The sequence below is a fragment of the Canis lupus genome, chromosome 10 (assembly GCF_003254725.2).
Source record: "Canis lupus dingo isolate Sandy chromosome 10, ASM325472v2, whole genome shotgun sequence".
NCBI lineage: Eukaryota > Metazoa > Chordata > Mammalia > Carnivora > Canidae > Canis > Canis lupus.
In genome coordinates, this window is record NC_064252.1 from 24,597,517 (window position 1) to 24,623,002 (window position 25,486).

At 55.4% G+C, this 25,486-nt stretch overlaps 1 protein-coding gene across 2 annotated transcripts in view; it reads right to left on the minus strand.

The window, feature by feature from the left end:
- Positions 1 to 3,054: 3,054 nt before the first annotated feature.
- The window catches only part of ZC3H7B (zinc finger CCCH-type containing 7B), a 62,484-nt gene continuing 40,052 nt past the window's right edge, over positions 3,055 to 25,486 (minus strand). For both annotated transcript variants that reach the window (XM_025458680.3, XM_049115801.1), the window contains 15 exons: positions 24,799 to 24,989; positions 24,128 to 24,449; positions 22,897 to 22,955; positions 22,006 to 22,105; positions 20,159 to 20,320; positions 17,836 to 18,041; positions 16,714 to 16,814; positions 14,281 to 14,462; positions 11,135 to 11,220; positions 7,468 to 7,601; positions 7,246 to 7,351; positions 6,996 to 7,104; positions 6,570 to 6,703; positions 6,265 to 6,428; positions 3,055 to 5,896 (listed from right to left, as the gene is read on the minus strand). In XM_025458680.3, the coding sequence (XP_025314465.1) occupies positions 5,650 to 5,896; positions 6,265 to 6,428; positions 6,570 to 6,703; positions 6,996 to 7,104; positions 7,246 to 7,351; positions 7,468 to 7,601; positions 11,135 to 11,220; positions 14,281 to 14,462; positions 16,714 to 16,814; positions 17,836 to 18,041; positions 20,159 to 20,320; positions 22,006 to 22,105; positions 22,897 to 22,955; positions 24,128 to 24,449; positions 24,799 to 24,989 (2,303 nt within the window). In that variant the 3' untranslated portion in view covers positions 3,055 to 5,649. The remainder of the gene's footprint in view (positions 5,897 to 6,264; positions 6,429 to 6,569; positions 6,704 to 6,995; positions 7,105 to 7,245; positions 7,352 to 7,467; positions 7,602 to 11,134; positions 11,221 to 14,280; positions 14,463 to 16,713; positions 16,815 to 17,835; positions 18,042 to 20,158; positions 20,321 to 22,005; positions 22,106 to 22,896; positions 22,956 to 24,127; positions 24,450 to 24,798; positions 24,990 to 25,486) is intronic.

Here is a 25,486-nt window from a genome sequence, read left to right on the forward strand (position 1 = left end):
ATGCAAGAAGCATTTGGTTCCCCTGCACCGTAGATGATTTCTAGGCAGTTCTTCACCGCTTTCCCAAACTCTATTTTGTACAGAAGCAGAAATTCTCCAGGAACCCCTCTGGCCTCTCCCCTCCCCAACAGCCCTCAGCCTGTCCTCTAATTGCCCACCCATCCTCCCTAATAGCCCTCCCCAAACTCTGCTCTTTTCCCCAATTAATTAAAAATCAGTCTCAGGCTCCAAGTTCAACACTTTGGATTTCTATTCCTGTCCTTCCTCCTCATTCCTCTTCCTTGTAAATGAATTTAGTTTCTTATGTATCCTTCCACTGTCCTTCGCTTCTGAGATGCTGGATGGTGAGAGTGAGGTGGGTCTGGTGGGCTGGCTGCCTCAAGCTGACCTGGGATTTGCAGGCTGGGGCTGACTGAACTGCTCCTTGGCTCGAAAACCCACTCTTGTGCTAGACTGGCTTACTACAAAGGTGGAGTGGGTAGGTGCAAGGAGCAGGATTCCAGGGGCAACAGGAAATGTCCTACGTGTCTCAACAATACCCACCTGCTGAATGACATTTCATCCTTGGAAATCTGTTCCCATGAACTCTCTGTAGAATCCTTTCCTTGTACAAAGGTACTAAGCATCTAAGACCATGTGTGCTTACTGCATACCTGGCACCAGCCTAGACCTTGTGAGGGATTCAAAGTTAAGTAACAAACCCGGCCAGGCAGGTTCCCCCCCTTTAGGGGATTTTCATGCCACTGCAAGTCAGTCCACGTGGCACCCCTACTCTGCCCCCAGCGCCTCCAGTTGGCAGCGTCACCTATGGTCACACAGGGGCCACTTCAGTGGGTTGCTGGGTTGAGTGGCTGGAGAGGAGAGAGACAGGGAGAGAGGAGGCCTCAGAGAAACCTGGAGACATTTGGAAGGGACCTCAAGGTGGGAATGTTGGGGTTGTCTGCACTCCTTGGGTTTCCTGACTCAGAGGTCTGACGCCTGCTGGGGATGGCCCCCCGGCAAGGGGGTAATAGTGGGCACAGTTTCTGGCCACCCCCTCAAGGGCTTTCTCTGGAGAGGTGCAGAGTCCCCCTGCAGGTCTCTGGCAGCCACCCTCCCTGCCCAGTTGGCCTTTCCTTAGCAGCAGCTTCCCCAGAGGTAGGGAGGAAGAGCCTGCTGGGGCTCCATGGTGGTGGTGGTGCCTACTGTGGCCCTTTCCCACAGGCGTGAAGACCAGAAATGGACCTGTGTTCAGTAACTGGAGGCTGCTAAAGCCAGCTCTGGCTCCTTGATGGATAAACTGTCAGCCACTGATCATAAATATCTAGGTTACATCGGGGCTTGGAGATGCACACACAAAATACAACTGAGAGAAAAAGAAAGGTGCAGGACAGTAAGTGCACAGAGGATAGTGATACAACCATCTTCGTCAGCTCCTGTTCCAGCTCTGCCTCCTCCAGGAAGCCCTCCCTGATCTGGCACCTGGAGCTGTGCCTGTCCTGCTTTCCTACCTTCTCCCACATAGATCTGTATCCCCTGGCAGACTGTGGGCTCAAGGGAAGCCACATTTCTTCAGTAACTGTGTTCCCAGGACCTGAGATGGAATGGATGCTCAGTGACTGTTTACCAACTGATCACCTGAGCTAAAGGACGACCAGAAGAGAACTCCGGGGAATGTAGAGAATTGAAGAATTTCATCCCCCAGCTGCATCAAGGTTCAGCATATCTTACTTTCTTTGATTTTTCTGAGTTCAAGGGTGTGGGGGGGTGTCCAGGTGCAGGTTCATGATCTCTCCAGCCTGAGGACGGGTCTGCTTTTTTCTTTTCGGAGTTGTACCTTGCTTGCTATGCTGGTTTGGCTTTTCACGGTCCTGCCAGTGGTGCTGAGAACCCCACAGAACATCAGTGCTGAAGGGACCTCTGCCAATCATCACTCAGTTCCCAGTGGTTCTCCTTTTCCTGTTTCCTTCCTGAGGATCCTTGGAACCCTTGCTGAACATCTGTAAGATGTGGACATCAAACGTGCAGGGTTGTTGTAGAGAACAGACACGCCACATCCCGGGCCTGGTGCACAGAAGGTGCTCAGTCAAGTTGGTGGTTAACCTTGCTCATCTGGTCATTTATCAAGGACCTGAGCCCCTATGCATATCTGGCCCAAATGATTCGCCCTTGGAGAATTCATCGGCCTTGGACCCCTGTTCCTGCAGTTGCAAGTGGTCTGGTGAGAGCGTGCTCTTGAGCACATGCAGCCCCTCCCATCAGGATTCCCCTCCATCACCTGCAACATGCACAACCCAAGAGATCTGGAAAAGTGTATCAGCCCAGCAGATACGGGCTTCCCCGACTGAGAATTGGCAATCCAATTCGCCCTCTCCTTTTCAAGATGAGAAATCTGGGCCCAGAGGAGTCGGGGTTGCAGTCAGAATCCACGGGACACCTGGCTGGCTCAGCAGTTTAGCGCCTGCCTTCGGCCCAGGGCGTGACTCTGGAGACCTGGGATCGAGTCCCGCATCAGGCTCCCTTCAGGGAGCCTGCTTCTCCCTCTGCCTGTGTCTCTGCCTCTCTCTGTGTGTCTCTCATGAATAAATAAATAAAATCTTAAAAAAAAAAAAAAAAAGAATCCAATTTCGAAGCATGACACAGACCCTCACTTTCCTGGAAAAGCCACACCCAGAAAGGGCACAGAGCCAGCCATCTGGAACTCAGGATGGTGCCCTTGATAAAGGCAGGGAGGCGTGGGTACCTCTGGACAGCCCCACGCGGAGGCAGGCTGCAGGAGGGTGAAGGGTGGCTGCTGGGGCCACTTGTACACAGCACAGCTTGTCCCTGCCAGCCCAGGTGCTGCATGCCTGAGCTGGGGTCAGCTAGGTTGCCCTGTTTACACAGGGACACAGACCTTTTGCCCCTCAGCCCGCGGAATGTCCGCCTTGAGGCATGCCCCACACCAGGCAGCTCTGCCCCACGTGCACAGAGCCGCCCAGGCCTCCAGACGCAGGCAGCTCAGAACAGGAGTGACACCTTGGGGAAAGAGGTCAAAGTGCACACGTTTATTTTCTAGAACAAAGGCTAAAAGAATCAAGTTTCTTTCATTTTATTTTAAGAAGGACAAAAATTGTTATTAAAACATCTACATTATTATCAAGATACTAGACCTTATGAATATTTAATATTAAAGTGTGGTATTCTTAAATTTTTAATACACAGACATTTTAAAAGGACCATTAAATTGATTACTGCCCAGCTGAGAAATGCAGCATCCCTCCTTCCCCTTCCCCAAAAGGGACACTCACATCGGGGGCACCTGTCCGAAGTCTTGTCTCTGCCTGCTGGCAGTGGGCACAGGCCCCTGAGTCAACTCTCCAAGCCTCCCAGTCGGGGTCACGACTGAAATAATCACCCTCATCATTCAAAGCGTACTCCTGCTCCTCCGCCCCCTGCCTCTTTGCTCTCTTCCCAACCTGGGGGGGAATCCAGCTCTAGCCAGGCTGGGGAGCCCCAGATCCCAAGGGCTCCTGGATGGAGAACAGGTTGAAAAAGAAAAATCTAGATAGACTCTGATCCTATTCTCTGGGGCGGGAGACACACACCAATCATTTTCTTGGCTGGAGCACCACTGCTCTCTCCCAGCAAGGCTGGAGTGGTCTGGAAACTGGGCCTGGGCAGGGCCACTCTTGCCCCTGCTGCCAAACCACCTCCAACCCATGGCTCCAAGGCCCCCAAATCTGAAAAAGCCCTCTTAATTACACCAGGATGGCTGCATTTTCTGGCCAAATTCTTTATCTTTAGCCCTCATTAGAAGTGATTCCTTGGATACCACACACATATATAATATTATATAGAGCGATATATTTAATACCTGTGTATATATGCATCACGGGGGCGACATATATACACACTAAAAACGAGGCTGGTGACGACAGACTGCAACATCACGGATCAGGGAAAACAAGTGTCATCGACATTCACAGCCATGGCCCCCAACTTGCGTGTGGTCTCTCCTCCCCTCCAGTCATGCCACCAGCGCCGGGAGGGATTCTATGGTGCTGGCCTGCTGGGGGCAGGGGCGAGGGGGGGTACAGGGAGAGGGAAGGGTGCATGCCACGGTTACTGGGGAGGGCTGGGCAGTGACAGCAAGAGGAACAACGTTCTCTGCGCCCGGGGTGCCCATAATCACATCATTGCTCGCTATCGATCCTTGCTTGAGGAGAAATGAGGGGGATTCCATTCTCTCCATCTCACCCCCACCCCTGACTCCAGCTGTGGCCCCTGGTTCCTCCCGGGGGGAGGGCCCACAGCGTGGGACATTCTGGAATGTCTCAGGAACTGGGGGAGGCTGGGTCTGCCCATGGGTCAGGGGGTGGGATGGAGAGGAGGGGGTACACGCAGACGGGCAGACAAGAGGGTGGGGACAGGGATGGGACAGGGCTTGGTGGCTGGGAGCAGGGGCTGGGGGTCAGCTGGGGTCCCAGGCAGCTGGCAAGGCCAGGAATCAGGGAGGGCTAGGACGCAACTGTATGTCTAGGTCTGAGGAGAAGGGGGAGAGGGCCATGCTGGGTCCCCAGGAAAGAGGGGCTGGGTCCGATCCCCAACTGGCCCCTGCTGCCCAGCGTCACCTCCCTTCTCTCCACATTCCTGACCCCACCCCTCCCCTTCCTCCCAGTACATCACGTGGAAGCTGAGCCCATGGGCACCCTGCCCGTTACCACTGCCCAAGTGGGCGTCGTGCTGCCACACTCCCCACAATCATCCTCAGGAGGGGACGGTCCCTCTGCAGAGTGCTGACATGACCTCCTTTCCTCGGCCCAGAGGTGGCACTGCCTGGGACCCCCATGGCACACTAATTCAGAGAGGGTCCTGTCCCTGCTAAGAGCCTGGAGGCTCCAGCAGACAACTGGCCTTCTCCTGGCTCTACCTCGTTCCGTGGCCTGGAGACCCTGGGCAGGTCACCCATCCCTGCCCTGCCCTCCCTCTCTGCAATGAGGGGGTCTGGGCCGAATCATCTCCAGGGACTCTGAGGACCTAGTCTACATTCAGTGGCCCACGAGGAGGAGGGTTGGGCCGGTGGCCTGGCTGGAAAGGCTCCAGAGATCATCTAGCCCAGCCCCACCCACTCTTCCAACCAGAGGGGAAACTGAGGCCCCGGAGGGCAAGCGACCAATATTGTGTTCCCGGCTCCATCCTGGGGTGGCATTTAAAGCTAATTGGGGCCTCCAGCCCTCTGTGGTGTCCTGATCTGCCCCCAGGGGAGGTGGGGATGGGGTGAGGGTAGGGCAGGGAGGACCCTCCTGCTGCAGATTCAAGTGGGGACCCCAGGCTCCCCAGCCCTGAGCTTTGGGCCCCCTTTAGGAGCAGACAGAAGTTAAAGCTGTAGGCTGAGGCTGGAGGGGTGGGCCAGGCCCCTCCCTCCCCAACCAGGGGAACCCAGGGGGGTGGGGGCATCTGCCCGGGGTTCTGGCAGGATGAGGACCCTGGGACCACTTAGGGCTGCAGCATGTGGCCCTGGGTCTGCACACAGGTGGTGGGGGCAGAGAGGATGGAGGGGGCCCCGGAGGGGGCTGGGGGCTGCCTGAGGAGGGCGGTCCCCCACCCCTGCCCTGGCCCTCCTATCAGGCCCTCTGTCCCCACCCCCGCCCCTGACCCTAGGACTTCACCCGAGGCCCAGAGCGGGCCCTACTCCCCAGTGACAGCAGCGGCAACAGGGGCTTCTGGAGCGGCACCGGCAGTGTTCCCGTCCTCTTGCAGCAGGAAGTTGTATTTGCCAAAGTCGTCATCCCGGGGGCACAGAAGCATATCCTTGCGGGCCTTGGCCAGCTTCTGCTTCAGCACCTCGCGCCGGTCCAGCCACTCGGTGAGCTCCTCCTGCCCGTGAGCGCAGCGGCACTTGTCCCCATCTGGGCAGGCCTTGCCCTTCTGGAGCCTGTGGGCAGCAGAAGGCTCACTGCCCACGCCCCGCGCCCTTTCCACCATGGGCTGCGGACCCCGGGCTGGCTACTTGGCTTCCCCCAAGACAAGCCTCTCCCTGGACAGCCTCGGGCCCAGCCTCCTCTAGGACCTGACCCAGGGCTGCAGGTGGGGGCCTGGCGGTTCTGAGCCCCGGGCAGCATCCTGCCCCACCCCGGCCCCACGCTCCTCACATCCACGAGCAGCTGCTCTGGGACACCACCCTCTGCACGCCATCTCTAGGACAAGGGGCGTGGGGGCTGGCCATGGGCTCTCTCAGGCCCACCCTGCAGCCCACCAGGTCCCGCCATGCCCACCCACGGCCCTGCCCTCCCCGGGGAGCACCTGTCGCAGAGCCGGAACTCGCCCATGGGGAAGCGGTAGGCCCAGCCACTGGCGTCGCTGTCGGAAGTGAAGACCTTCTCTTTGTGCTTCTCGGACTGGATGTGCTGCTGCCACTGCTTCTTGCTGTTGCTGTTTTTGCCGCAGAGCCAGCAGTGGTAGCCCATCTGGGGGGGGGGTGCACAGTGCTGTGGGTGCCCATTCCTCACACTTCTGCCCAGACCGATCCCCCCAGGGAGGCTGAGCCCGCCCCAACGCCCAACCATATCAGGCTCGGGGGCTGGCCCGAACATGGGTGAGGCCGTTACCATGATGTCGGCGTAGTCCGTGGGCATCTGGATCTGCTTCTCCCCTTCCCGAGAACTGATCGGGGTCCCTTCCCCTGGCTTCCCTGGGTTGTGTTTCTTCAGCCACATGTCATAGGTCTGCTGCATGTCCAGGACTGGTGGGAAGGAGAGGACAGGGTGCTTGGTGGGACAGGATTCTCCATCCGTTCTGCCCCATGATCCGCCTCCCCCCCCGGATGTGGGAGCTGGGGGCACTGCAGGCCTTGCTGTCAGGGCTGCCCGGTCAACAATGGAAAATGCAGAGAGGGTACGGCCGGGGGTGGCAGGAGGAGGGCCTGGGTGGCAAAGGGAGAGAGCAGGTATTCTTGAACCTGCTGATGAGTTGGGGTATCTGGCAATGAGGGGACCCTGGGCCAGGCCCCCATCCTGCCTGGTCTTCCCACTCACTCTTATTCTCCTTCATGAACGTCCACATGTCCCTCTCCTCTGGGCTGTGTGCAAAGGAGCAGTTCCCCACGTACTGGCACTTGCGGCCATTCTGCGCATGGATGCAGAGCTGCAGGGTGGGTGTGGGGTGAGCCTGCTGAGTCCGTTGGATTATGCGACAGCTCCAACCAGCAGACAAGCCCTCCCAAGGCCCCTCTGCCCCCACACCTGAGTTCCTACCACCACCCTGCACCTCATTCCTGGCGCTCACATCATATTGCTGTGGGAAGTTGCGAATGGATGGCAGTGGCCTCACCGACACCCATTTCCTCTTGGCCTTTGACATCACCAGAAGGACCCGCCGCTCCTTGGTCCAACTGTAGGACAGACGGGTGCTTTTTGGGGAGAGCCCAGTGCAGAGCCCCGGCCTCCTTACCCGTGGTGCTCGGGTGGGCCCCACCCTGCCCAAGCCCCTGCTGGGCGCCTGGCTCACCAGTGCCGGGCCTTGGCGCTACAGTACTTGAGATCTTTGTCAGGCTCTACCACCTGCCCATTCCTCCAGCACTGGCCACACACAAACTTCATCTGCAGGTCGAAGGTGCTGGGCCCATGTGTCCGAGGGGCGCCCTGTTGGGGGAAGGGGGTTGGTGAATCCAAAGGCATCAGGGTGGAGGCCTGGAGTCTGTCACACAGGCGGCCTCCAGGAGTGTTAGGGCCACTCAGGGCCTTAGAATGAGCCGGCCCATCACCACTTCCCAGAGGGAAATAACCTCCCCACTCTAGGTCCCCTGGCCTCTCAGTGTGGGAACCAGGCCTGGGACGGGGCTTCTGATTCCCGATCGAATATTCTCTGCCTTCTCTGGCTGGTCCCCATGGGTCTGCTCTTTGGAGCTGCTGGCATTTCCCTGAGCATGGCTTGCTTTTGCACATGCTGTTCCCTCTGCCTGGAATGTCCTTCCTCTGGACTTGGTCACGCTGTTTCTGGAAACTTTCAAAACTCAGCTCGAGTACCACCTCCTTTAGGAAGCATTCCCTGGAGTTCTTCTAAGTGGCAGCCACCCATCCTAGGAGCTCCCACAGTACCTGACTCATGTTGATCAACTCCTCCAGCTAGGAGGGCTGGGCCTGGCAGGCAGCAGGGCCCAGGTGGGAAGCCACTTGCACAGGAGCCTGCCTGGGCGGCCCTGGACTTCATCCTCATGCTCTGCTCTAGCCTTTCCTTTGAAGGCAGGAGGGCCTGTTCTTTGGCACCCTTGGGATGGGAGGGGGCGGTGAAAGTGGGGGAGATGCCCATGCAGCCTTGTCTTCTGCCACTTTCAACCTCCTCCTCCAACTACGTTGGCTAAATTACTGACTGTCCCATTACCTAGAGCCTCTCTGTCCTCTCTGGAGCCTCAGATGTGGGGTCCCCCCTCCAGGCCGCTCTCTCTCCCCCAGGCTAGAAGAGGGTACATGTCCTCTACTGTGGGAGTACCCTGTGTGCCTAGAACTACCTCGCTCAGGGCCTGTCCTTGAGCAGGAAGGGGTTCTGTCCACATGTGTTGACTGACCCTTGGCCAGGTGCTGGATGACTCGCAGCCTGGCTCAGCCCCAGGATAACCCCCATGTCACCTCAGTAACAAGGTAAAAGCAGAGCTTTGTAACTAGGGCATGGCCTGTGTTAGAGCGGGCAGGAGGTTCTCCACATCACTACTGATATCTAGGTGTCCCATTGGATTCTCACAGAAGCCCGAGGGGACCATTTCACAGGTGAGGGAATTGCAGGGGCGGGGGGGGGGGAGGCTACTCTAACGAACAGCCATGCCAGGTCACTGAGCTTCCCTTTCTACAACTGTACAGCCTCACCAACTCCTCGCTGTAGCCCTGGGGTCAGGTAGGACTGAACAGAAGCAGAGGTTCACAGAGGTTACTAATCCACCCACGGGTAAGTGGTCTGAGGACAGGATCCTGGTGAGAGGCAGGAGCTTTGTTGTGGGATGGCACAGCTGCGGTGCCGTGGGCACTGGACCCGAGCAGCTTCTCCCCTGGCATCTCATCCTTGGCCCCAAGTGCTGCTGGCTCCGCCATCTGGTGGCAAGCAAGCAAGACGCCTCATGCCCTGGTTGTGGCCAGGCCTGGCACAGAAGCCCTGTTCCCCAGCCAGGCCCAAGAGTGGCAACTTGGGTGGGCTGGGTGGGGCCCCTGGCAGCAAAAGGGGGTTGAAGCCTCTCATGGCACCCTTGGGCAGCTAGGCCTGCCCCCGTTCCTGGGGACCCTGGCAGCAGCCCTGAGGAGGAAGAAGGGGTAGGAGGTGGTGAAGACTCAGAGTTCTCTTAGAAGATAACACTGCAGGTCCAACCCAAGCCCCTCACTGCTTTCCAGCCAGGATCCTGGCCAGGAACAAAAAACAAACCACATGGCAGAGAGGGGGTAGGGAAAAGAGGACAGTACAGGGAGGGACAGAGGAGGAGGACAACCCAGGAAGCGGGGAGAGAAAGAAAAAGGACCAGAATGATGGGCTAGAGAGAAGGGCAAGTCCCAAAGGAACCAGGCAGCCCTGTGGGGCAGCCTGCCCTGCCCCCTGGCTCACTGCCACACCCACTCAGGAGGGGCCAGGGGCCTAGCCTTCTCCCAAAGTGACTGGTGGGTGGGTTTGGCCTGGGGAGGGGGGGGTCATCCCTTATGTGTGGATGGCATAGGGGGCTCACCTCACACTATCTTTTGGGCCTGAGACCACCCTTTCTTTTCCCGCTGTCATCCACGGCTAAAACAGTCCCTACCTCTTGGGGAGGATATGAGGATTGAGGATGGCATGGGGCCCAGTGTGGAGCAGGGACTCTGCAAGCTGCAGCTTGGTCGGGTTCTATGACCCTCACAGCCACCCTGGAGATGGCAGGCAAGATTATGATCCCCATTTTATGGGTGGGGAATCCTCTGGTGGTGGGAATGGTACTGGTTGGGGGTGGGGAGCAGAGCAAGTTCTGGATAAGATGTCAGAGAACCAGGCATTTATTCCACTAAGTGTGACCCTGGGTTAGTCTCTAGCATGCTCTGAGACTCAGTTTCCCCATCTGCAAATGCCACAGTGCCACAGCTCACTTCTTCAGGAACAGGATGAGGATTGGGATGGATGGGAATGGTACGATCAGTGGGAAGGAATATTTACATGGTCTCAAGGACCCTCCCCAGAAGATACTTTTCATTACAAAGGGGGAAAAACATAACTTCACGGTAGAGAAACCTTTACCTTGGAGGCACCTTTAATCAAGTGATCACCAGTAAAGTGACACACAGAGATGATGTGCTCCTGATGAGTGAACTGAGGCGAGCATAATAACATCACCTCTGGGGTTTGAGGAACCAGACAATCCCAAATGGATGAGCCTTTTACAAGATAGCGGCTCTTCAAAACCATCAGTATCATGTAAGACAAAAAAGACCAGGGGACTGCTCTAGATCCAAAGAGACTAGACAGGGGCCCCCGGGTGGCTCAGTTGGTGAAGTGTCTCCCTTCGGCTCAAGTCATGATCCTGAGGTCCTGGGGTTGAGCCCTGTGTCGGGCTCCTGCTTAGCAGGGAGCCTGCTTCTCCCTCTCCCTCTGCCCTTCCCTCCACTCATGCTTTCCCTCTCTCTTTCTCAAATAAATAAATAAAATCCCTAAAAAGAGAGAGAGAGAGAGAGAGAGAGAGAGAGAGACTATAGAGACACAACAAATAAATACAGTGTCACTTGGGATTTGGGGATGATTCACAAAATCTGAATAATAGGACATCATCTGAAAAATTATAGCAATGTTAGTTCTGTGATGCTGACAACTGTCCTGTGGTTATTATGTAAGACAGTGTCCTTATTTTTAGGAAATAGACACCAAAGGATTTAGGGGTGATGAGGCATCATGTCTACCACTTATTCTCAAATGGTTCAGGAGAAAGTATGTATATAATTGTATATATATGTCTATGTGTGGACACACACACACACACACACACACACACAGGACAAAGTGAGTGTGGAATGTGGTAAAATGGTTACTATCTGGGGAATCCAGAAATGAGAATACACAAATTCTTTGTAGTATTCTGATAATTTTCTGCTAAGTCTGAAATTACGTTCAATTAAAGGGATGGGGAATGGCCCTCGGGGTCCTGGGTCCTACCCCCAACGCCAATCCAGGGCCTCACCAAGCTGCTGCTGGCCTTCCCTGCATGGGCCTCCATCTGCTGCCAGTACTTCTTGGATTCCTGGACGATGTCTTCGTGGGTCATGCCTGTGGAGGGCGGGACCAGACACGGCATATGTGAAGGAGAGTAGCAAAGAGAAAGGCAGGGGATCTGCAAGGGCCACCCAGACCCACGCTAAGGACCTGCCACACAAACACATGGGCAGCAGAGAAAGCATTCATCCTCTCTGGGCCTCTTAATCTGCATTAAGAATGAAGGACCTCGGAAAAAAAAAAAAAAAAAAAAAAAAAAAAAAAAAGAATGAAGGACCTCGGGCAGCCCGGGTGGCTCAGTGATTTAGCGCCTGCCTTCAGCCCAGGGCGTGATCCTGGAGACCCGGGATCGAGTCCCATGTCGGGCCCCTTGCATGGAGCCTGCTTCTCCCTCTGCCTGTGTCTATGCCTCTCTTTCTGTGTGTGTCTCATGAATTGACAAATAAAATCTTTAAAAACAAAAACAGAATGAAGGACCTCAGGGCACCTGGATGGCTTAGTCGGTTAAGCTGCTGCCTTCAGCTCAGATCATGATCCTGGGGTCCTGGGATTGAACCTCACATCAGGCTCTTTGCTCAGTGGGGAGCCTGCTGCTCCCTCTGCTCCCCACTTATGCTCTCTGTTGCTCTCTCTGTCTCTTTCTCTCTCAAATAAATAAATAAAATCTTAATAAAACAAATAAAAGAAGAACCTGCTCCAAACCCTCACAGGGAGCAGGAGAATCAAATGCAGCTAAGAGTGGGAAAATGCAGGAGAAAGATGTTGACTCTGCAGCATGGCATGGTGACTGCCTTCATGCCAGTCTCTTGGGCCTGCTGCTCAGCACCCTTCTTTGAACCCACCCCCCTCAGTGGGGGTCTCAGGCCTGACTTCTTCTTGGTGGCCTCTAGTCCACTGGTTGTTAGGGCTTCATGTTTGGCCCAGGCAGGCTCACTAGCTCACTGAGGGGCTGCTGCTCTTCACTGTGAGTGAGCAAAGGGGCAGCCACCCAAACGCTGTGGCCCAGACCTTCCAATTTGACTGCTGACTACTGAACCCACCCTCTGAGGAAAAGCTTGGAGCACTTTTTATGAAGTGTGCTCTCCTTCCATCTCCTCCAGTCCCTTTCTAGACTGATTTCCTTTTGATCCTGTCCTATGGATGCTGCTCCATGGTGACCGTGTGTCACTGGGGAGTTCCTCTAGGCCAGGCACTGTGCTTGACACCCATCTTCTTGCTAGTGATTCCTAAATAGATCTCTCCAGCTCAGACGTCTCCTGTGAACTTCCAGACTTCCACATCCACCTGCCTGCTCAATATCTCTACTTGAAGTCCAAGAGGAATCTCAAGCCCCTCCCATCCCACAGTGAACCCTGACAGGACTCCCCAAACCTGCTCCTCCTACAGCCTCCCCTGCTGAGAACATAGCAACCCCATCCTTCCGGTTACTCTGCTCAAAACCCTTGCAGTTGACCTTATGCCATCCTTTGTCAGAATCTGATCACTCCTTCCACCCCTGCCACTGTTACCCCGGCCTGAGCCACACCTTCCCTGGTCCCCCCACTGTCCGCCCTTACCCCTCTATCCTCCACCCAGTGGCCAGGGCGACTTTTAAAAAAATATTGATCAGGGTGGCTCAGTTGATTAGGCGTCTGCGTTTGGCTCAGGTCATGATCCTGGGGTCCTGGGATTGAGCCCTGTATTGGGATGCCTGCGCAATGGGGAACCTGCTTCTCCCTCTGCCTCTGCCCTTTCCCCTACTGTGTTCTCTCTCTCAAATAAATTAATTAAAATTAAATAAATAAAAAATATTGATCATATCACATATACCTCTACCCACTTAAACCCTCCACACCCTGCACATCATATTGAGAACAATCCCGACTCTATGTACAACCTAGAGACTTCCACACACTCAGGTCCCTACCAACCTCAGGCCCCCCTCCCCCCATGCACTAAGGTGCTCCACTCTCACAAACAGCATTTCTGTACCAAGCTTGATCCCGCCTCAGGGCCTCCAGCCTTGCTCTTCCCTCTCCTGGCACTCTCTCCCTACCCTTTCTTTCTTTCTTTTTATTTATTTTTTATTTTTTTTATTTTTTTATTTTTTTTTCTTTCTTTTTTTTTTTTAAGATTTTATTTATTTATTCATAGAGACACAGAGAGAGAGGGGCGGAGATACAGGCAGAGGGAGAAGCAAGCTCCATGCAGAGAGCCTGACGTGGTACTCGATCCAGCGTCTCCAGGATCACGCCCTGGGCTGCAGGCGGTGCTAAACTGCTGCGCCACCAGGGCTGCCCTCTCCCTACCCTTTCTTGCTCAAATACCACCTCCTCACAGAGACCTTCCCCAACCATCTTATCCCAGATGCCCCAGCCTGAGCCCCTCTCCCTCTGTGTTACTTTCCTCTCAGCACTGAGCACGTCTGAAATCACACAACCCTATTTCATCAACCGTAAGAAGAAGACGTCAATTGTTAGATGCACCGTTATTTTATGTTACACCCAAAACAATGCTGCTAAATTACATTACAATACACAGTGGGGGGAACGTGCGTCCTAGACCAGATGGAATGCAGGATTTACTACATACTTACTATGCTCTCTTGCCTTTGCTTACAGATATCAGATGTTCTTGGAGAACCAGGACCTCAAGGGGTCCTTGCTCAGGCCCGACACACAGCAGGTACACTCATCACACTATCAGATGAATGAGTAAGCGAATAGCTTTTAATCTCCTCAGCTGAGATGGAGATTATGGTCACCAGTTCACAGATGGGCAAGGGGAGGCTCAGCGAGGGGAAGTGACCTGCTGATGACCAACCAGGCAGCCTGGCTCTGCCCCTTCTTCCTCTTCCACCTGTGTTCTGCTGGCAGTGCCCGGATAGGGATAAACCCAGGATCTTTCAAGCCTGGAAGCTCCCCGAGAGCAGGGCCTGGAAGCTTCTAGAGATCAGAGCCTTTGTGTCCTCTGTGATGTCTAAGGGGCACCGGCTCCTGCAGAGGCACGTCTCCCATCAAGCCACTGCCCCTCTGAACTCCTTTAGGCCCCCTCTGCCACCTGCTGCGGGCTGGCCCATCCACCCTCAGCAGGTCCCGCGCCTCCCCTCCGCCTGCCCCTGCCCAGCCCCCTCACCTGAGTACTGCTGCAGCAGCCACACTTTGAGCTCGATGAAGCTGTGGGCAAAGTGGCAGCTGTCTTCCCGCAGGCAGCCATAGCGCACCTCGTGGCGGCACACGTCGAACTGGAAATGCTCCTGGAACTGGCGGATCTTGGAGTACTTGAGGGAGGTGGAGCGGACGATGTGCACCAGGCACCTGGTGGGCAGAGGGCAGGGAGCACGATGCAGTCTGCAGCACCCCCCCTGCCCTCCCCCACCATTCCCGGCAGGACTACTCTCCCTGAGCCTGGGCGAGCCTGAGGGGAGGGGCTCCTCTCTGGGTGTTCCTGCCCTTATGGAAGTGACACTTCTAGATCATGAGAGCACAGGAGGCAAGAGGTGGGAGTCCTACACCCAGGCAGTCCCAGCTGTATGTCCTCCTCTGGCCTCAATCCTGGGTCAGCTCAAAGGGGGAGCTGCCAGGAGAAGGACACAGATGCCACCTGCTATGAGGCTGGGAGAAGGGAGCACCGGGGTGGGGGGGCACAGGGAAGGGGCACAGGGAAGGGGCACAGGTTCCCCCCCAGCTTGATGCACCAGAGCTGCTCCTGCATCCAGAGAAACCATAATCAAGCACCTCTTCTGGGACAGGAATTGCATTTTATTTTATTATTTTTTGTTGCTGGTCTTTAGTTTTTATTTCATAATCAAACAATGCTGCAGGTTGTGATCTTGGGGTCGTGGGATTGAGCCCCATGTGGTGCCCCATGCTCAGCATGGAGTCTGCTTGAGATTATCTCCCTCTCCTTCTGCCGCTCTCTCAGCACCCCCCCCACTTTCTCTCTCAAATAAATAAATAAATCTTTAAAAAAAAAGGCCCCAAACTGTAATTCTTAAATCCAGGTAAATTTGGGAGATAGTAAGGAAAATATGGGAGCCCATAGTAAGGAAAATATGGCAGTGAGAGCACAAAGATTACAATATATTTTGAGCCGCTGGGGTGAAAGGGTGCTCTCCTGAACTACAGAAGGAATGGCCTGGTAGTTAAGATAAAAATGCAAATCATGGGATGCCTGGGTGGCTCAGCGATTGAGTGTCTGCCTTCAGCTCAGGTCGTGTTCCCAGAGTCCTGGGATCAAGTCCCATATCAGGCTCATTGTGGGGAGCCCTCTTCTCCCTCTGCCTATGTCTCTGCCTCTCTCTCTCTGTGCATCTCTCATGAATAAATATATAAAATCTTTTTTAAAAATGCAAATCAAATTTATTAGATTTATGGGCCAGAAATTTTATTTTATTTTATTATTATTATTATTATTTTAAAGATTTTATTTATGCATGAGAGACATAGAGAAAGAGAGAGGCAGAGACACAGGCAGAGGGAGAAACAGGCCCCATGCAGGGAGCCTGACATGGGACTCGATCCCAGGTCTCCAGGATCCCACCCTGGGCTGAAGGTAGCGCTAAACTGCTGAGCCACCAGGGCTGCCCCTATTATTATTATTTTTAAGATTTTATGTATTTATTACAGACAGAGAGAGAGAGAGAGGCAGAGACACAGGCAGAGAGAGAAGCAGGCTCCATGCAGGGAGCTGGATGTGGGACTAGATCTTGGGTCTCCAGGATCAGGCCCTGGGCTGAAGGTGGAGCTAAACCGCTGAGCCACCGGGGCTGCCCCTGTTATTATTATTTTTAAAGATTTTATTTATTCATTCATGAGAGACAGAGAGAGAGAGAGAGAGAGAGGCAGAGACACAAGCAGAAGGAGAAGCAGGCTCCATGCTGGGAGCCCAACGACGTGGGACTCGATCCTGGGTCTCCAGGATCAGGCCCTGGGCTTAAGGTGGCGCCAAACCGTTGAGCCACCTGGGCTGCCCAGGGACCAGGAATTTTAGTATATGTGCTGCCTAAGCGAGCACGGGACCAGGAATTTTAATTATGCTCACGGCAACCCTAGGAGATTGGGATCACCATCAACTTTACAGACAAGGAAACCAAAGGCTATAGCATTGATCAGGCTGGGATTTGGACACAGGATGCCGGGGCTCTATCATCCATGCTGGGGCAGAGCCAAGGGGAGTCACAGGGAGCGAAGGTGGTGCCAGGCCTGACCCAGATCCTCCCACTTGTCTGACGCCAACGTACTGACAGTGGAGGGCACCAGATGGGAGTCAGAGATGTGGCCTCCCACGTTGAGTGAGCTACTTCCAAGCCTCATCAGTACAAGAGACTGTAACTCCTCCCTTCCAGGAGCAAGGAGATCATTAAAATACTGAGAGAACGCCTGGAATACAGATCTCATCTGTTGGTTCCATCTGTTCCAGGTGGATGCTGGATCTGAGCCCTAAATTCTGCCCCTCAGCTTGACACCCCAGGTATACTCTCTGGCTTCATTTGCTCCCCAGGCATCTGAACCACCCCAGCTTTCTGTGTGCCCCTGCTCCCAGGCCCAGGCTGTGGGTCCCACTCACTTGTTGTTATAGAAGCTGTGCTTGGCAGCCAGGTTGGAGCAGACAGACGGAGAGTCCTTGGTGCCTTTGCTGATGATCCGGGGTTTACTGTCGAAGCAGATCTGCCGAGGGAGGGAGTGGGCTGGGACCCGGAATGGCTACCTGGCACAGACTGGGTCCCTGCCAGCCCTGCTGAGTCAGGGGAATGAGAAAAGGCACCCCAGGTCCTGTAGCCCCCACCTCTTTGGCTCTAGCTCCCAGATAACCTGGGCTGTGGCTCTCTCTGGTCCCACCGCTCCAAATGCCTGGGGTAGGGGGTAACTCCAAGTCTCTGAGCCTGAGTTTTGCCAACTGGAAACTGGGGTGACCATGCCTGCTGTCCCACAGGCTCACTGTGAAGCTCAGGAAGGACATAACAGAACTGCAAGTGCTTTGTAAAGTACATGCAGCTGCTGGCCGGGAGCTGTGATGCCAGGCCAACTGCACTGAAGGGAGCGGCCAGTCCACCTACTCCAAGGGTTGGAGGGGGAAGGGCTGGCTATGCAATGGGTCAAGGTTGGGCTGAGCACCAACCCTGCCAGCAACCTGGATCCAGAGCTCTCACTCCACGGAGATCGACCTGACACTATCACTGGCCTTATCATGCTCCGATCGGGCAGGGAAGCAAGGGGCCAGCAGAGTCTTCTGTGGCAGCTCTGGGGACAGAATTAACGACAACTTGGTGGAGCTGCTGGGATCAGAGCTGAGTCTTAGAGGGTCCAAGATGCAGGAACACAGGGAGGGCGCTCCAGGGAGAAGGGATGGCCTGGATACAGGCAGGGGGGTGGGCAGGAAGGTATAACGGGCATTGGAGCCAACACAGCTAGACAAGGAGGTGTGGGGAGGATGAGCACCTACAGTGCCTGGTGCCCAGCCTGGCCTTTGATGGCCATCAGGAAAGAGTGGATATGATCATCTCTCTTTCCTTAGCAAGCTAGGGTCCCACAGGCCTTTCTGACAGTGCAAGGACCTATGGGTTCTAAAGTCAGGTCCCCCAAACCCCCAGGTTCCGCGACTGACATTCTTCAGAGGCTCTCGCACCCGGGAGGCCCACCCCAGCCCCAGCTGTGCTGGGGCCTGCAGAGGAGGCAGGCGGGCAGGTACCTCACAGAGGAAGGTGAATATGCCCTGGTGCTCCTTAAGGAGCTTGGCGATGGTGAGGCTGCCGCGCTTGACACCCCCCAGCGGGTCAAAGAGTAGGTCACGGTTGAGGGTGCCTTTCCGCTCCTCTGTCCACACGTCGATCTCCTCCTGATGGTAGGCGAAGGTGCAGTTATCCCCGTACTTACAGTCCTGCTTGTTAATCATGTCTGCAAAGAGGCAACAGGACACACACGTTCTGCCAGGCGGGACGGCAGCCCACGGAGCCCCCGGGACACCAAGGTCGCATGGGGTGCTCAGGCCCAGCTCCTCCGTGTGGGCTGGGGTGCTCAGGGGGGCAGGGGTGTTCATCTGGGACCTGGGAGGGCGGGGGGCAGAGCTGGGGAAGGCCCTTCCCAGGCCAGGTCCCTTCTCTGCCCTGCACCTTGTGGGGGTGGGGGGACCTGTGTGTTCCAGCTACAGGGCAGGTGGTCACACCCCTCTACCCCCACCACAAAGCTGCCTTATGTGCTTGGGGTAGGATAAGAGGTGGGATGAGGGGGTTGGTAGATGAATACAAGCCTCTAAATAAATACAAGTGGTTTCATTCTGATTATTCACCAGGAAAATGCCCTTGGTTAAGGGCCTGGGCCTTCGAATCCGGCAGACTTGGGCTGGGATTCCCTGTTATTCCTCAGCTGTCTGTCCCATAAACAGAGAATACTGGGTTGTTGTGGGAAGTAAGTGGAATAATAAATAAAACCCCTGGGGACCAGGGGCACCTGGCCGGCTCGGGGTAGAGCATGCAACTCTTGATCTCAGGGCCCTATGTTGGGTGTGGAGCCTACTTTAAAAAACAAAACAAAACAACACCCCCACAAAACAAAACAAAACAAAACAATACAAAACAAAACAAAACAAAACAACCCTGGGGACCAGGGAGTTGTGAGGGCAGCAGGCTCACAACCTGGAGCCCTGGCGGTCGAAACTTTTTCTTTCCCTCCCCTTGCTCACACTCTCTCTAAGATGCCCTGCTCCATTCTTCTGCCAGGATGAGGGAGCTGATACACAGATGATCACCACCGACTGCTCTGTGCTGGAATCAGCTCTGCACCCAGGGAGCGGGGAGCCCTGTAGGGAATGGCTTCCCAAGATCCCAGGCGCTGCTTAATCAAGTTCAAGGGAATGTGCAAAAGAGTCTGGGTTCTGGGCAGCCCAGGTGGCTCAGCGGTTTAGCGCCACCTTCAGCCCAGGGGACATGACCCTGGAGACCCAGGATCAAGTCCCACGTTGGGCTCCCTGCATGGAGCCTGCTTCTCTCTCTGCCTCTCTCTCTCTCTCTCTCTCTCTCTCTCTCTCTCGTCTCTCATGAATAAATAAATAAAATCTAAAAAAAAGAGTCAGGGTTCTGTGTGTTTGGGGAGTGGTTAGGATAGATGGGGGACTTGTAAGCCTCAGAGAACTTGGACTTCCTCCACACTGGGCAGGGGAGAGCTGACCGAGGCCTTGTAGCCCAAAAGTGACATATCCTTAAGATCCTGTGGGAAGGACAGAGAGCTGACCCAGGGAACCAAGGGCTACTGTCTCCTGGGGAGATAAAGGCCTCAGTTTCCTAGCCCAGAGTTATGAGGATGTGTGATGGTAGGGACAGAAAGGTGACACTTGGGATGCCTGAGTGGCTCAGTGGTTGAGCATCTGCCTGTGGCTCAGGCTGCCTATGGCTCAGGATGTGATCCCGGGGCCAGGGATCGAGTCCCACATCAGGCTTCCTGCACGGAGCCTGCTTCTCCCTCTGCCTGTGTCTCTGCCTCTCTCTGTGTGTCTCTCATAAATAAGTAAATATTTTAAAGAAAAATCTTTAAAAAAAAAAAAAAAAGAAGAAGGGTGACACTCTAAAGCACTCAACAATGTTGTGACTGTTCACGCAGCACCATGTAGATTGGGAAATCAAAGACAGCAAATAAGGTACGTGACAAACGTCCACTAAATACTGGCCACGTTGACATGAGTTGGAAGTGGGGATGATGACAACATGATGGTTTTTAAAAGCTAATATTGATCAGGGTGCCTGGGTGGCTCAGTGGTGGAGCGTCTGCCTTTAGCTCAGGGCATGATCCCAGAGTCCTGGGATTGAGCCCTACATCGGGCTCCCTACTTTCCGGGACCTGGCTGACCCTCACACTCAGTAGGGGCTTCAGCTGGGATGGAACATCCCGAATTATCCCCACACCACCCCACCCCTGCCCCCAGTCTATGGAGCTGTCAAGGTAGGAGCTTGATGCTCATTCTGATGTGGGATTCAACCTCGATGAATGCCACCTTTGTCTACCTGCCGTAGCCCACCCACCTTTGCACAGGTAGTAAGAGCCCACAAAGCTGGTCTTGGTGGGCCGGGGCCGGATCCGCTTCCAGGTCTGGTCTTCAGAGCTCCGGAGCCGGCCCAGCAGGATGTCCCGCTTGCATTTGTGTTCAAGGCCCTCGCGGTAGGTATAGTCTCCTGCCCTGGGCCCTGTGGGGACACATGGATAGAGATCAATTTCAGGTGTGGAATTGAAGGATGACGGCTGATGGGCCTGAGTAGCGGGACTCGGAGCCTTGCCTCAAAACCCACCTCCGAGGGGTGCCCGGGTGGCTCAGCGGTTTAGCACTACCTTCAGCCCAGGGCCTGATCCTGGAGACCCGTGATCTGAGTCCCACGTCAGGCTCCCTGCATGGAGCCTGCTTCTCCCTCTGCCTGTGTCTTTGCCTCTCTCTCTGTGTGTGTGTCTCTCATGAATAAATAAATAAAATCTTTAAAAAAAGAAAAAATAGCCCACCTCCTTCAGCTGGGCCTCCCGCCCATTCTTGCCACCCCCTTCCTAGCCATATGCTCCCTAGGGACAGGGGGCCCGGGTCGAGGAGAGACCCTCTCCAAGGATTCCCTTCTAGGCACCTGCCCTCCCCTTCCATCACCACTCTGACTCTCCAGCAAGCCAGACGTTTCAGTGTTTCCCTAGAAGGAGTCATGAAGACAGCGCCCAGAAGAGAACAGACCTGCCCCTTTCTTGTCCTGCCTGGAAGGGCACTGTTTGGATTTATCCTCCCTTCCCTGCTCCTGCCAAGTCTTCTGACCCAGAGCCTCCTCTCCTCTGACGATGGGGAAATAGTCCTTGTGGGGACCCCCACCTGTGATCTGGCTGTGCCAGCACCAGGTGTGTAGCACTTCATATGGCATTAGTCAGCTTTCCCAGCACAGAGGCAGCGGGTATGCGGACTGGGGAGGCAGTCTGAGGTCCATGTGAGGAAGAACTTCATCACGGGCAAACCCATCCAACAAGATGGTGCCCTGCTCCCCGCCCCTGCAAGTCCATGGGAGCTTTGGTGGGATGGCTCTCACGTATGTGGCAGGGGGATGAAGGAGAAGGTCCTGCAGTGGATGGATGACAACAACTAGACAACCTCTAAGGTCCTTTCAACTCTAGTACACTTGAGATGGAGAATTCTAGACTGCTAAAATTTTTAACCCTGGCATCCCAAAACAATATTGCACTAAAACCTCAGGGATTCTGGCAAATGAGTCTTAGATTAGAATTCTGAGATTCCAGGTGTACTGAAAAGTGCTGCCCGGCAGGGGCCATCTATTCTGAACTGCTTCTGTAGCCTTCCTTGGATTTGGGGGCTGGCACTCTAGGAAATACACTGCCCAGACTCCTTTGCCACCCAGGTTCCAGGCAAGGTTTGCATTCATCCAGGAAGATGCACTCAGGGGAGAGATACACTGATAGGTAGAGGTGGCACGAGGTGTGGGCTGCATTTCCTCTGGCTAATGTGTTTCTGCAGCAGCCAGCTGGACTCCACTCTATGGCCAGGTACCAGCCTCTGGGCTGTGGGTGGCTATGACATGGGCCAGAAGGTCCAGCAGCCCCTGACCCCTGTGTGAGAGCAGCACAACCGCCTCTGGTCCTTGGTTTGTGGAGGAGCAGCCTAGAGGCCAGTGGAGGCTCCCAGCTTCCGCTCCACCAGCCTTTCTAGCAGCCCCAAACTCCCCTGTTCTATACTCTCACCCCTATCTGTTCAAAATACCTAGAGGGGCTCCTGCTTTCCTGCACTTATCTCTGACTGGTACACTAAGGGTCTGTCATTCTGGGATGCTACACTCTTGAGATTCCCAGTATCTCTGGGCAGAGGGGTGGAGGAATGAAGGTGTGACATTACCTGTTTTGGGGTAGCAGAGCTGGCAGGCTTGCTTGAACTCATGGGTGGCAGCCAAGGGGTTCTTGATGAGCAAGGCGGTGTTGGGCATGGAGGGCTCTGGCTGTGATGGGAGGAGGTTGGCCATCTTGGGCACTGGACTCCCTCCAGAGGTTGGGGGGTTCTATGACCTCCCCCGCCAATCCTACCCAAGAGCAGAACTATAGCCCAGCACCCTCCCCTTTCTCCTACCCTCCCAGCCAGGGAATTCCATATACTACGATCCAGAATCTATAATATTGGGATTGGATCAGCCTAGTGGGGGTGCATGGGTGACAGTGATCTTGTCCTACAACCTTTCCTTTGAGCAAAAGCCCAACATAAAAGCATAGAAACAGGAATGGCCTCAACTGGGTCCTGTGTGCATGCCCTCCCCACTCCCAGCCTCTATCTCCCAAGCCCCCAAGGCATTAGCAGATGAGGAAGAAGGCAAAGCTCAGAGAGGTTAGGTTACTTCCCGGGGCCACACAGCTAGTGTCTAGGCTAGGGGTAGAGTGCAGAGCACAGGCTGCCTGTCACCTGCTCAAGCGCTCTCCTAAACTCAGAACTGGCTGAGTCTAGAGAACAGGATGTTCTTAGCCCTGGAAAAGTTTCTTAACCCCTCTGAGCCTCAATGTCCTCTTCTGTCAGACAAGGATTGGGCTGTGCCCTCAGCTCACCCTCCCAGCATGTGGCTCAGTTTGGAAGAGCCAGGGAGAGGCAACCTCTGGCCCACCCATTCTGAGGGTGTGTCTGGGGGATGCAGCACATCATCCCATACAGAAGGCTCACCTCTGTTCTAGAACCCACACCATTTCCCTTTCACCCCTGGGAGGGCACAAGGTACCTGGTCATGGATCTGCACCAAGTACTCACCGAGGGGGCTGGTTTCTGAGTACCACTTGGGGGACGATGGTCCTGTGAGTTGGTTTCCTCTGCAAGAAGACACAGGGGTCACCTGTCCTGCTCTAAAGGGGTGAGAAGTCCTCTGGGGACTTTTTCGTATGCATTTCTAACTTTAGAAACCATGCAGGCCACAGATCCTCTACTATGTGTGCTGACCCCCTGATTCTACCTTCAAGGCCACAGCCCAGGGACAGAGCGATGTCCCAGCCGAGCATGTGTACCCTGTCCTTATACCTACCACGGCTGCCACTGCCCCTGGAAGAAAGCCCAAGCTCTCAGCATAGCTTCAAAGGTCCTCTGACACCAGCTTTAGGGCTTCAAGGCACCCAAGCCACCCTCCCCTCTGGCTGACTACTCTGCTCAGTGGCCAGCCTTCACCACACAAGCCAGTGTCATACTGCTCCCTCCATCAGCAGAGGGTTGTCTCCTTTAAGACTTTGCTCAGGGCAGCCCCGGTGGCTCAAGCGGTTTAGCGCCGCCTTTGGCCCAGGGCCTGATCCTGGAGACCCAGGATCGAGTCCCCGTCAGGCTCCTTGCATGGCGCCTGCTTCTCCCTCTGCCTGTGTCTCTGCTTCTCTCTCTCCTCTCTGTGTATTCTCAGAAATAAATAAATAAAATCTTAAAAAAAAAAAAAAAAAAAAGACTTTGCTCAGCCTTCCAGGAAGTCTCCCACAGCCCCAGGGCTGAGTCAAGCATATCTGTGCTCCTGCAGCCTCGTGAATCCCCGAGTCATGAGCACCCTGGCCTAGGTCCAACTGTCTGAAAGCTGGTCCTGTGAAGGCCCAGACAGGTCTGCTTCCTCTCTGGGTCCCTGGCACCCCGATCAGAGTGAGGCAGAGTGAGCCTGTGGCCTTGCAGTCCTTCCCCCAGCCTTATTATCATTCCCATGGGATCCTACCAGCCTGGCAACCACAGGGCCCCAGAAGGCTGGGTGGAGAGCACCATACTGTGAGTCCCAGCTCTGCTGTTTGATCTTGAACAAGACACCCAGCCCCTCTGGCCTCAGCCCCACCCTGGGCCAAGCACTGAGGGAGACCCAGTAACTCAGAGGCGGTGGCCCTGGACCACGGTGGGGAGAGAGGGCCTGGGCTTTGGCTGAATTGAACTGTAATCCCAACTCCACTCCTCAGAGACTGGAGATGTGGTGGCACTCTGAAAACTGTCAAGGGGGTGGGGGTGAAGGTGCCCACCCAGGCCTTACCCACAAAGGAGTTGGGTTTGTCCAGGGAGCCACGGGTCGACCCAAAGCTGTCGAGGGCATCCAACCGGGTATCCGAGTACGGCAGCAGGTCGAGGGAGTCCAGTGTGGAGCCTGGGGGGTCGAGGGCATCCAGCACGGAGGCGGCCAGCTTCTTGGAGGGGTCCATGACGAGACCAAAGGAGGCAGGGGGCAGTGGGCTGGAGACGGGGATGGTGCCGCCCACTACAGGTGGCAGCAGTGGGGTCCCACCGGGGAACACAGGTATCAGCTGGGGCAACTCGCTGGGCACACCGCTGCCAGGCAGGCCACCCTGGACCAGGGACTGTGAGGTGGGGAACAGAAGGAGAGGTTGGAGGAGAACCTGACCACCCAGGCCTGGGCAGAATCAGGCACTGCAGGTCCCAGGCAAGGTGATACCTCTGCACCTCAGGCCCCAACCCATCCCAGGAGAGGAGCCAGGGATCTTCATGGTCCCTCTGGTTGTGGGTTCTCAAGCTTCACGTCTGTACCCCAAGCAGGTCCCTTTCCCTCCTCAGGCCTCAGTTTCTCCAACTGTGACATGGGGATGGGACCTTCCCTCCACCCCTGGTGGGACGGGAGGATGAATGTGCAGGGGTCCTGGGTGGGGCTGGGGCTCAGGGGAGCAGAAGAAGGGCAGCAACCCAGCGCACCAGTGAGTCCAGCAGGGTGTCCAGCTCCGGCCCGAAGACATCCCCGTCAGAGAAGTCGTCCAGGCTCTCAGTGCCAGGCAGGGCCCTGCTGCTGTCCAGGGGGGCCAGCAGGTCCAGAACGTGAGGGAACAGGGGCATCGTGGGGGCGGAGGGGAGCGGGGCAGGGGAGCCTCGCAGGTCCACGTAGCAATCTGTGGATGGGAAGGTGGGATCAGCAGCCCCCAGAGGCGGTGTGGGGGGGGACGGACAGGAGGTGTTCCAGGGCCCTCGGGTCCTCACGCAACACCTTCCCTCCATTCCTCAGCTCCTGTCAGGAACCCTGCCTGCCCTGCTGGCCTGACTCCAGGGCTGGAGGCTCAGTCAGAGTGAAGGCCGGCCGCTGCCGAGCAGGAGCGGGTCCTTCAGTCCCACAGTATTTCTCGAAGGGGCCTGGCTCAGTGCCTGAACATCCTACCTGGGGGAAGCAACGGTCTCCCTAAGGGATGCTTGGTAAGCGTGACCCTCCCTGGAAGCCAGTGAGGGAGAGAAGGGGACTCCCAGTAGGGGGAGACGCTGGCCTGGAGTGGAGGAGACGAGAGCAGCGCTACCCTGCTATGTGGCAGGCCCTCACCCTCTCCTGCCTGAGAGGGAGCGTGTTCTCCCAAACCCACTATCTTCTTTCATGCTGCAGGGAGTCGCTAGGGCAGGG